This window comes from Arvicola amphibius, chromosome 1, assembly GCF_903992535.2.
Source record: "Arvicola amphibius chromosome 1, mArvAmp1.2, whole genome shotgun sequence".
NCBI classification, from domain to species: Eukaryota; Metazoa; Chordata; class Mammalia; order Rodentia; family Cricetidae; genus Arvicola; species Arvicola amphibius.
The window spans coordinates 192,888,216-192,901,190 of record NC_052047.1 but is presented as its reverse complement, the minus strand read 5'-3'; the positions used below and the strand labels follow the sequence as shown (position 1 = coordinate 192,901,190).

The 12,975-nt window shown below is 38.6% G+C and overlaps 1 protein-coding gene across 1 annotated transcript in view; it reads right to left on the bottom strand.

Moving 5' to 3' along the window:
* The window catches only part of Smc3 (structural maintenance of chromosomes 3), a 39,328-nt gene that overhangs the window by 20,284 nt on the left and 6,069 nt on the right, over positions 1-12,975 (bottom strand). Inside the window, exons 3-8 of the mRNA XM_038345659.2 lie at positions 10,218-10,256; positions 8,548-8,615; positions 4,460-4,531; positions 4,038-4,117; positions 3,727-3,805; positions 585-702 (exon numbers count right to left, since the gene is read on the bottom strand). Coding sequence (XP_038201587.1) covers positions 585-702; positions 3,727-3,805; positions 4,038-4,117; positions 4,460-4,531; positions 8,548-8,615; positions 10,218-10,256 — 456 coding nt within the window. The remainder of the gene's footprint in view (positions 1-584; positions 703-3,726; positions 3,806-4,037; positions 4,118-4,459; positions 4,532-8,547; positions 8,616-10,217; positions 10,257-12,975) is intronic.

Here is a 12,975-nt window from a genome sequence, read left to right as displayed (position 1 = left end):
TATCATTAACTGCATGTTGCTACCATACAATGAACACTTACTATAATCCAGGCATGACATTACCTTAATTGCCATAGTCTACAAGACAGCAGGAGTCTGCAGACAGGAAGTCTTGGGACCAGGGAGGTCAAGTCTAAACTCGTGTCAGTTTACTGACTTTGGACTCAGAACGGTCTCTATGCTATTATATGGTATGATGTAGCATTTGGAAAAGCAAAATATACTAGTAAGGACTCCAAGTTGTCTCCATCTACATTTTTCTGAACAATTTAGAACTTTGTAACAGTGGCTATTCCAATGGAAGGGAGGGGAGGAAAAGCACACCAGTTCATTGATAACACTTCTAAGGAAGCTAGAATAAGAAGCTGGTTGACTTGCCAAGGCCCTATTATCTAATATCAGTCCTTCCCTATTCAAAGATGAAGTATTAGAAACCTCAGTCCTTAAACTACCTCCAACTAATTTTCCCTCTACTCAGAAAAATTACCACCTAATACATTTCTGAAGCCAGACAACACTTTTTAACTACATTAACACCAGAAAATGACTGATGACAAAAATTAGGTAGAACACATTTATTGTACCTGTTTCTTTCATTAAAGAAATGCTTTCTTCTTTACGTTCATCATACACTCTAGTACCAGCTACCTCTCTCAACAGCTTCAATCTCTGAGAATCTGGTGCTGTTGCCATTTGGTTGATCTATAATTTGGGGGGAAAAACAATAATCGTTATTAACTATTGACAACTCCTTAAGAGTAAGAACTCTATCTTAAAATGTTTAGGTTTTCCTTTATTATTCGGCTTCTTGAGCAAAGTTCTCTTTATGTAGCCCTGGTGTCCTGAAACTTATTATATAGACCAATTTAACCTCCAACTTAGAGATCCACCTGTCTCTGCCTTCTGAGTGCTGGGATTAAAGGCGTGCACTACTAAGGCTGGCTCTTTTTATTTTTGCTTTTAAGACCCGGTCTCACTATATAGCTTAGGAGTTGACCTCAAACATTCAATCCTCCTGCTTCTGTTCCTTAAGTGTTGGGATTACTGAATCCCAGTGCATCACCATGCTTGGCTCCGAAAGGACTTTTTTTGGTTTGTTTTTTTTTTTTTGTTTTGTTTTTTGTTTTTTTTTTTCCCCCAAGACAGGGTTTCTCTGTAGCTTTGGAGCCTGTCCTGGAACTCCATCTGTAGACCAGGCTGGATCACAGAGATCCGCCTGCCTCTGCCTCCCGAGTGCTGGGATTAAAGGCATGCGCCACCTCTGCCGGGCTCCGAAAGGACTTTTAATTCAATATGATTAAACCAACATAATGTATATAGTAAACATACCATTTCTCTTGTGTGCATATTCAAGTATGTGTAGTTGCATATACAAATACATGCCCGTGAAGTCAAAAGTCTGTTCTTCAAGAGCTGTTCACCTTGTTTGAAACAGCCTTAGGAATAGTCCTCTCTCCATCTCTCCAGCACAGGTCACAAGAGTGAGCCACTGCATTAGGCTTTTTACATTGGTGCTGGGGACCACCAAACACGGATCCTACTTGTACAACAGGCACCTTATGCTGTAGGAAATCCTACAGCCAGTAGCCTTTAAGTTTACCGGCCAACTTGGGCATGGCCTCTTAAACTATAAATGTCGACATAAAGCACGTTCACTTTCTCTTCCGGCTGCTGGATTTGGTTGCTGTTCCCCATTCGTGCAGAGGACTCTGATCTGTGAGTCCACCCCTAAATAAATAACCCTTTATTATACTCAATTCTGAGCTAGAGTGGGGTTTCTTTTTAGCATCCGTCTTCATCCTTACCCACTGAGCTTCTCCCAGCCCTACAGTCAACATTCCTTTATCTCTCTTATTTACCGGTCTCTTTTATGAGTATCACTATCATAAATAAAATACCACCATTTTTCCCCTTAGGCAATATAATAAATGTATGAAAATGAACACCACTATCAAAGAACAAAGTATTTTTTATTCTCTTTTTAAATTTTTATTTCATGAGCAATGTTTTGCCTGCATGTATGTCCTTGTGTGGGTGTTGGGTGCCCTGAAACTAAGGTTACAGACAGCTGTGAGTTGCCATGTGGGTGCTGGGAAATGAACACCGGTTCTCTGGAAGAGCAGTCAGTGCTCTTAAACCACTTAACCATCCTGCCCCAGAAAAAAGTATTTTTTAAAGGGAAACCATTAAAGACTCTTAAAAGTTATTTAGGTTTATTTTATTTTATATGTTATGGGTGTTTGGCATGCATATACACTTGTGCCTACTGCAGATGTCAGAAGCTGTTGGATTTCCTAGAACTGGTGTTACAGACGGTTTTGAGAAGTGCTTGTGGTACAGACCTGTCAATCTGAGTTTGCTCTCCAGAACCCACATAAAGGTGGAAAACAAGAGCTGACTACAAAGTTGTTCTCTGATCTCTACAGTAAGCTGTAGCACATGTACCCACATACCATGCACATACAACAGTAATTTTTAAATTTTAAATTATAAAATATAACAAGAATGGTATGCTTTAATAGACAAAGATACTGGTACAACAGCATGTAACAATACAAATTACTAGATATCAAAATACTACCACTGTATTAAAGAAATTATTAATTATTCTTATACTTTTACATTTAAAAAACTGGTAATGAGCTAAGAAACTACAGTTTATCAAAAATACACATAGCAAATAAGATTTCACAAAAAAATATACTGAGGGATAAGTTCTGATATGAAAATTCTATGAGGAAGCAGCAGAATAATCAGCCAGAATTTATAGTCTAGCTGATAAAAAGTCTTAAGGGAAAATGATATGTATAGCATTATGCCATGTTCTTTGTTATGTAAGACTTTAATAACTGTATAATAAACTAAATGAAACATTACTTTTAGGAAGTAATTTTTTCAAACATATTTTATCTTTTTTTTCCTGTTTGTTTTGTTTCTTAAAATAGGGCTTTTGTGTAACAATACTACTGGTTCTGGGACTCACAGGTATCTATCTGCCTGCCTCAACACCCCAAGTAGAGGGATTAAAGACATGCAACCACCACTGCCTGGCTTCATATGTCTTTTTACAGAACTTATGTAATAGTCTTAAATATGATCACTGTAACTTCCAAAAGCCAATGATTTCCAATAAATTCTACCTCACTAGGTCACTAATAAATAAGATACACTTAATCTTCTGTCATACTTCCTTCAATATAAAGTTAGTGCCTCATGATGGCACAAGAACGTAATTTAGCACTAGGGAGGCAGAGGCAGTTGGATCTTTGTTAGTTTGAGACCAAAGAGACTAGTCAACAGTTCTCAGACATCCAGGGCTATATATAAAAACAGACAAAAAAATGCTCAAATATATTTGGTACTTCAAAGCCCTGAATTGAAAATCATTAGCTTCAATACAAAAAAAAACATTCAGGGCAGACAATGAGGGCTGCTGAGAAGCCAAGGACAATGACACTAGATTTGGATCCTACTACACATACTGGCTTTGGGGGGGCCTGGCCTGTTTGGATGATCACCTTCCTGGACCTGAATGGAGGGGGGAGGAACTTGGACTTCCCACAGGGCAGGGAACCCTTACTGCTCTCTGGACAGGAGAGGGAGGGGGAGTGGAGGGGGGAGGGGGCAAATGGGAGGCGGGGAGGAGGTGGAAATTTTTAATTAAAAAAACATTCAGGGGAAGTCAATATCAAGAGAAACAGTTTCTATAAAAAAGCATGTAACTACCTTTCCTTGTTTAACGATGTAGTAGGGATTACTTCGAGAAAACCCAGCACTTTCAAGGAGGTTCATCACATCATTTTTCCTGTTAATAAACAAAGGAAACTAGATAAATAATTTTAAAGCAACCAACAATAAGCAAGCAAATCAGCAATGAGTTACTCAGCATTAGGAACTACAGATTGAAAACTGAGTCATCCATCCACCTTCCAGAGAAAGCAGGGACTAATGTCACAATACTGCTGAGTAGGAGGCAGTTATCTCGTGCTTATTGTAAGCATCTGTGAACAAACTGTAACATAAAGACAAATGCTTACGTGACCATCTTCTTATCTAGGAAATACTGATCTTTTTTGGCACCAATAACTCTTCGAAGTGAAACTTCCTCTTTATCAATCTAAGAAAAAAATAAAATCCCAAAGATAGTCAAGTAGACAACTTTTTAGATAAGTTCATTTCAAAATCCTTGATCACAACCAATTCAGAATTTCAATGATCTCTCTAAAGATGATACTATAAATATTCAGAAAAATGTTTTCTTATAACTGTTTTACATAATCCTTTGTTTACTAGAGTGGTCATTAAAATTAAAACGCAAAATCCATAGACAAACGATTTATTTACTTTATCATGAACTAAACTATAAATCCTCAGTGCTTTTGACTTTAACATTTAAGAATAAGCCATTGCATAAAATTCCCATCATCATTATTTAAAAAATAAATTAAATATCACTTACTGGTAACCGGTTGTCTGAATTGTCAAAAATGATTTCCACAAAAGCAGAAATAACACGAGGACCTGTACCCTCCTAAAACACGAAAAAGGAGGGAGGGGGATTTTAACTTTATGGTATTTTTATAGTGCTTAAATCCATTTTAAAGTCTAGCACAGACAGGCACACTGGTTGTACACCTGTAATCTCAGCACCTGAGAGACTAAAAGGGAGACTGACTTTTAGTTTGACATCAGCCTAGGCTACACAATTAAGACCCCTTTCTCAAGATAAACACTCCTCCCAACAGACATCACAAGTCTGACTCACTAGAGAAAGCTTCCACCACACTAGCACATATCCTGATTGCTGAATATGAAAGGCACTGAATCAGAATGACAAAACTTTTTATCAAATATTTTTATTCTGAAGGACTGTACGAAAAATATCAAAATAAAATGTTGTGATGGTTTGGATATGAAATGTCCCTAACAAAAGTCACATACTGAAGTTTTGGGCCTTCATGAGACCACTGTTTTAGGAGGCAGGGGGAAACTAGAAGTAGTGTAGTGGGCACCCCTCTGTGAGGGCTGTATTATGGCCCAGGTCCCTGAGACTATTTTGTTAAATTTTTGAGACAGACTCTCACTAAGTAGCCCTAGTTGGCCTTCAACTCAGAGATCTGTGTTGTCTCTGCTCCCCCAAATGCTGGGATTAAAGGTGTACCCCATGATGTCCAGCTGTTTCTTGTCCACCATGAAATGAGTAGCCTCTGCCAGACATTCCCGCTTCCATGTTCTGACTCCTTATGTGGCCAGAGCACTGGACAAGGACCAGGGATGAAAGCCTATGAAACTGTGAACCAAAATAAATCCTTTTATGTTCATTTTTTATGTCAGGCATTTTATCATAGAAACAAACACTACTGCACACAGACTCAAGTTTAATTCTGAAAGCCACGTTATTAGGGCACAAGAGCCTGCTGCATTCACTTTGCAATATACCTTGAGGATTTTTTCTTGTAGCCTCATCTTGATGCTGGAAAAGAACCCTAAGAAATCATGTGACGATTACTAAAGATCTCTTTTTAAACACCACAGTTTGTGATTTTAACTCTGCTAACAGAAATGTACACATTTAAGGTGTCCCATTCAGAGCACCCTATGACATAACTACACACCAAGTCCAGATAATTTACCATCTTACCTACTCAGCTCAGACTATCCTTCTTTGTATCAGATCACTATATACTTTCTGGAAGTGAGAAAGTGCAGGCAAGGCTAGCATGAGGACCTGAGTTGGGATCCACAGCACCCACATAAAAGCTGGGCACAACAGCCATCTCTGTAAGTCCGTATTTGGGGGCAGGAAACAGGCAGAGAAAGGAGCCCACCCAGGAGCCCAGTTGAATGAAATTGATGAGCTCCAAGCTCAGTGAGATCCTATCTCAAAAAATAATGAAAATAACAATAAGAGGAAAACACCTGATCTTCTTGACAGCTGACCTTTAACTCTTTCCCCACAACAACTCTCCCCCACCTAAAGATTAGTTCTTTTAATGCCAATTTGAGAAGCCTAACAAGTGTTCCAAATCAGTTTTGATTACTGGGCTACAAACAAAAAAAAAAAAGGCAGTAATTAAAAACTTCCTATATGTAAGAAACATCATTTAGGTGTACTGTGCAATCTTATCTGATTTTAAAACTAATTATATACAATATGCAAACAAGCTAAATTGCGGTATCACATTTATAGTCATTTATAATTTCTTACCCTAATAAAATATATAACAACTTTCCTTACAGGTTTTATTTTGTAGTGCTGGGGATCTGCTGTAGAATATTAGCTTAAAATGTGTTACATTTGCTTATGCTGTAGAATATTTGTTTAGTGATGCAAACATGTGTTGCATTCTTTTATGTGCATCTGTTTAACTCTGTGAAGCTGTGTTACTTTGCCTGTCTAATGAAGAGCTGAATAGTCAATAGCTGAGCAGAAGAGGAGGATAGGCAGGGCTGGCATGCAGACAATAAAAGGAGAACAAGAGGGAAAGGGCAAGGAGCAAAAAAAGAGGAGAGAGGACCCCAGAGACCAGTAACCCAGCCATACAGCCAGCCATGGAGTAAGAAAGGAAGACAGTTCTAGAATAAAGGTTAAAAAGCCCAGAGACAAAACACAGAGAGAAACCAGGTAATTTAAGTTAGAAAAACTGGGTATAAGTTAAGGTCAGACATTCGTAAATAAGATTAAGTCTCCGTGTATTTATTTTGGAGCTAAGTGGCAGGTCCCCAAAGAGCGAAAAGGGAGGAAAAAACAAAACAAAACAACAACAGCAAAGCACAGAGATCAAATCTATGGCCTCAAACATGCCAGGCAAGCATTCTACCACTGAGCTACATCACTAGCCCTAAATATACTGTTTTCCACATTGAAAAGAGGTACTAAAGGGCTGGAGAGATGGCTCAGCGGTTAAGAGCACTGCCTGCTCTTCCAAAGGTCCTGAGTTCAATTCCCAGCAACCACATGGTGGCTCACAACCATCTGTAATGAGGTCTGGTGCCCTCTTCTGGTCTGTAGGCATACGTGTAAACATGTATACATAATGAATAAATAAATAAATATATAATTTTTTTTGAAAAAAGAAAAGAGGTACTAAATACAATACAAACTTTATTAGGTTTGCAATGATAATTTTTCTGTGTATCTTAAAGCTTCCCAATCTGTAATTTTTCTTTGTCCTCAGCAAGCCTGTCTATAGAGCCAAGTCTTGTAGAAAAGTAAAAGGGTTGAAGAGATGGCTCAGTGGTTAAGAACACCTACTGTTCTTGGAGAGGACCCAAGTTCAGTTTCCTGCACCCACACAGGCGGCTCACAACCTGTGACTCCAGTTTTAATGAATTCATAGCCCTCTCTGGTTTCTCAAGCACCTGCACTCACTGATATAAATGGCAAGGCAGCAGGTGGGCACAGCATATGAACACACACAACACACACACACAAATAAAAATGTTAAAAGAAACTTATAAAGCCAGGAAAGGCTCACACCTCTAATTCTAGCACTTGGGAGTGGAAGGCAAGAGAATTACAAGTAAAAGGAAACCTGAGCAACAAAATGAAAACTGTCTCCAAAAGCACCAAAGGAAAAAAAAAAAAAAAAAGGGCTGGCAGGATGTGTCACCAAATAAAAGGGTGCTTGTTATATAATCTTACTGACCTGAGCTTGATCACAGGAACCCATAAGAAGAGAAAACAAATCCCCAAAGTCCTCTGGCCTTAATAATATATACACCTTGGCACATGTACCCACATTCACACACACAATAGTTTTTTTTAAAAAAAATCAAAGCTGAAAAAGTTTATACGGAAGAAATGTATGTATCTTTATTCTAATGATTATGAAATTATTAGGTTTTTATCTATCATTGATGTAGTATACTAAATTTTACAATAGAATAGCACACTTAAGGAATTAATACATCATGCTTACAAAGGTCTTATAACCTGAACTTTTTAAAATTTATTTAACTTTATTTTATGTGAATTGGTGTGAAGCTATCAGGTCCCCTAGAACTAGAGTTAAAGACAGTTGTGAGCTGCCCTGTGGGTGCTGAGAATCGAACCCAGATCCTCTGGAAGAAGTGCCAGTGCTCTTACCTGCTGAGCCATCTCTCCAGCCCCAACTTGAACTTTTTAAAAAAGATGTATTTACCTTTACTTTGCATGCACAGGTGTTTGGACCGCATATGCACCATACACTATGTGTGTGTCTGGTGCCCAGAAGCCAGGAGATACAGACGTTTGAGCCACCATGTTGGTGCTGGAAATAGAGCCAAGTTCCCTGGGAGACCAGTCAGTGCTCTTAACCACTGAACTGTCTTTCCAGTCTTGTCTGCCCCAACGCCCTTTTGAAGGCCAGATCTCACACTGCAGCTCTCACACTGCAGTTCAAGCCAGCCTGGGTGGCCTCAAACTCAAGGGAATCCCTCTTCAGCCTTTCTTTCAAGAGCAGCAATTACAGAGTGAACTGCCATGCCCAGCATTTTTTTTTCAAGGCAAGGATTGACAATGTATGTTTAAAAACACGTAACCAAGTCTTAAAGAGTCCCACTCACATGCAACAAAGCCAATCGCTGCTCCGGGCGAAGATGACTAAATTCATCACTGAGAACAAACTGAATTGCTAAAAACACAAAAACAAGGCTATTAGTACATTCCAAAGGAGAATTTATAGCTTATTCATAACTCTATCTTAATAAAATATAACGTTTTAGGTAATAAACATTGCAGATAAATTGTTCATATACAAAATGATTGCAGATAATTTTCCAGTATATCAGGCTAATCTGGTAGGGAGAATGATATATCAATAAACTAAGCTTTCACTGAAATATAAAAGACATTCAAGTATAAAAAAAAATTAGAGAAGCAGAAAGTAGGTCTACTCCCTAATAAAAGTATATATTATACTAATTAATTAGGTCAACACTATAAAGCCATGCACTATATAGTAACAAACTACATAAACAGGCCACACAAAGTTTTAATCACCTAAAAAAAAATCCCTTTGCCTAATAACAGTACAATGATGTACTGCTACAGTTGAACACATTTCTGCAAACCAAATTCCACGATCCCCCTGCACTGCTAATACCTACCACACTTCTGTAAGTACTAGCCCTACATTCTGCACAAAATACCTAACCAATGGGCCACTATCCAAGAAATGGAATGCTTTAATTTACCTGTTCTGGTCCATATCTACCCAAGAGATCTCTGAAAACTGCCAGCGTGAGAACACGAGGGCGGGAGCACTCACCTATGATTCTATGTGCTTTGACAGAGTGTGTGTCTCACCATCACCTGGAATGGATGCCTTTTCCCTGGGATCTGAGATGAATGCTTTACTTCAATCTGCTCTCTGACCTCAACAAATTACAACCATTCTAGGGCTTTCAGTACCCTTCAGACACATGTGTAAGGAACAGAACCTTTACTCCTACTAAACCACTTCCAAAAGCACTGTAAACTAAGCTAACATTTTTAACTCCCTCCTTATATACTCCAACTCCACTGTTTTTTTCTCCTCAAAAGACTTAACAAAGGCATGTTATTCTTTTTTAAAAAATATATTTATTTATTATGTATACAAGTGTTCTGCTTGAATGTGTATGCCTGCACAACAGAAGAGGGAACCAGATCTCATTATAGATGGTTAAGAGCCACCATTGTGTGTGCTGGGAATTGAACCTGGGATCTCTCAAAGAGCAGTCAGTGCTCTTAACCTCTTAACTACATGTTATTCTTAAAATACATTTTTATCATCTTCAAACAGATATCAGCATTTTTACTACACTGTTCTATCCTTTCTTAGAATTCACCCAAGATATAGTCATTACTAGCAAAAATAACTTGAATAAGTGTTTCTGCCAACTCACATAGCCAGACTGAAGACAGACAATTCAGATCCTCATACCAGAACGCACTACACTAAACCACAACTATGTATGACTTTTATGTTTCATATAGGCACAATCTCAGAAATCAATCATTTTAATAAACTATTAAAGACACTTAGAGCTGGAGAGATGGCTCAGTAGTTAAGAGCACTAACTGCTCTTCCAGAGGACCCAGGTTCAATTCCCAGCACCCACATGGCAGCTCACAACTGTCTATAACTCCAGTTCCAGAAGACCTGACACCTATGGCAAAACACCAATGCACAATAAAAAATGGAAAGACACTTAAGTCTTCATATAGTTAAAATCCAAAAATCTATACTTACCATAAAAAAAGTTGCTTTTTCCAGATCCATTTCTGCCCACTATAAAATTTCAAAAAGTACAGGTTAGTTCATATTAAAAAAAGGTCAATTTAAAATTACTAAATCTATTTAAAAATTTTTCCACAGTATTTTTTGACTTGGGAATTTTACATTATGATGCTTACATTATAAGCACATTCACTTCCCAGTCCTCCCAGGTATGTCCCGCCCCTATTTTAAAAATTCAAATGCAGCTTTCTAACATAATACCTTAATACTGAAATTAAACAAAAAATGTTAAGTAAAAGAAACCAGCAGAGCTGTAATTACCTACTAAATTTAATCTTTATATAGATTTTTGATAGGTTGGTTTTTTTCTTCCTTTGTGGCACGTCTTCCTAACACAGCTCTGGTTGGTCTGGTAGTACAGACTAGCTCCTAATTTTCTAATCCTGCTGCCTCAGCTTCCTAAGTGCCGACACTATAGACGTGCACTATCATACCTGCTTCAGATAGCTTTTCTGTGTGTGTTGTATTTGTGTACACCCATGAACACATGTAGAGGACAAAAGTCAACATGGTGTCTTCCTTCCTCCCTTGCTCACTAATTTTTGAGATGGCCTCTCACTAAACTGGAGCTCACTGTTTCAGCTACTAACCCTGTATACTCTACTCCAGCCCCATGCTAAGGTTACAGATACACACTGACACGGCCCACTTCTATATGGTGCTGAAATACACTAAAGTTTCACGTTTGCACAGCAAATACTTTACCCACTAAGCCACCCCCCTCAGAGAGTTGATTTTTGCTCTCTCCTAATATGTTAAGCAGGTATAAGTTTAAGCAGTGCTACCTGACACTGGCAACTCATAAAAATGCACAAAAATTTGTATGTAAATTATATAAAATGTTTTTAGCAATTTGGATTCATATTGTTAACCATCGCATCCTAAACTACTTGCAATCAACCCTAAGGAATCACAAAAGTGGAAACAGTTATAAGACATTTCTTTTGTTGTGTTTTTTGTTTTTGCTTTTTGAGACGGGGACTGGCACAATGTAACCCTATCTGGTCTCAAACTCAAGAGATCCTCCTGCCTCTGCCTCCCAGTTCCTCAGGGAATAAAGCTGTGCACCACCATGCCAGCTATAAAACACATTTTAAAAAGATATTTCACTTTTTTACTTTGAGGTTTTTCAAGACAGGGTTTCTGGCCCTGGCCATCCTGGCCTTTTGCTTTGTAGACCAGACTGGCCTCTAACTCACAGAGAGCCATCTGCCTCTGTTTCCCCTGGTAGTGCGCCACCACACCCAGAGGAAATGTTAATTTTAAGTATGTGTATGTGTGCGTGCACACTCGCAGAATCAAGTTTGAGCGAAGGGTGCTAGGAACTGAAGCCTGGTCCTCTACAAAACCAGAACGTGCTCTTAACTGCTACATTACCTCTGCAGCTCTGTAAGGCACTTTTTCATTACCTGAATTTAATGTCAGCTATTCCACACATTTGACTTTCACAGGCCAAATCCTAGGTTAATATGAGTACCAAAATTGCCACCTTGATGATTAGTAAAAGGAACAATCCATAATTTATAGCAATAATAGTATAAATATGAGGAGCTCTTGCTTAGAGGGACCACCTACTGTCAGTGATAAAAAGCAAAGAAGACCAGAAATAGAAAAATCATTATTTTACAGCTCATCAATAAATGCTAAGCATAAAGGCATTTTTTCAAAAGGACAGTTGTAGGGGGCTGAGTGGTTAAAAGCACTGGCTCCTCTTCCAAAGGTCCTGACTTCAGTTCCCAACACCCACAACCATCTGTAACTTTTAGGGAGTCTGATGCTCTCTTCTGGTCTCCAGTTACCACACATGCATGTGTTACAAACATGCAGGCAAACACCCATCAACATAGAATATAATAAAACAAATTTAAAAACAGAATAGTTGCATTGTCCAAAAGTGTATCACCATATTAATTATTTACAAGGGGGAAAATATCTCCCTGTAGCATTTACAAAGGGGAAAAACCAAGGCAGTGAAAACATCAGCCATGACCTGACTAGTTAACAGTATAGCAACAGCACCAGTAAGAGGTGGACAGACCTGTTTCCAAAAATGATACTGTGAGAACACAGAACACTACAGCACTTTTCAGAAGGAATGTCATGAAAGACAAAAAATGCCAAGCACAGTGGTATAGACATTAGTGTAATCTAAACACCCTGAAGGTGAAAGGATGAGGATTTCCAATTGAAAGTACCCTGGGAAACACAGCAATGCACTATCTCAAAACTAGATAACTAACTAAACAAATTTAAATAGAAAATACCTTCCATGGGTGGATAATGTTCCTCCCAGTAGCCAAAATTATTAAATGAAAATCCTAGTACCAGATATGATATAAATTGTTGATCAGGGAAGCCCAAGTACCCTTAAATATTACAAGCTATTGCTGCTGATCTACTTGGCTGACCACTACAAACATATCCTACTGCTGAAGACACCACATACTCGGTTGTAAGATAATGAGAATACAAGTTGTATCTGAGCTGGAAGTTTCCTTCCTCCTGGATAACGTTCAAAGCACTGCAAAGCACTACAGCAGCTGCTGGGGGAGAAAAGTCATCAATGGTCCTCACCCAGCTGTGCGCCCATAAACTACAATAGAGACCTGCCTGGTAAGATGTGCCCAGTGGTACAATAGTGCCATGACTACTGTTGGGGCAACCAACAGCTTTCTGGCTGGAAACTTCAGGTCTGGTACTTTGAACCTAG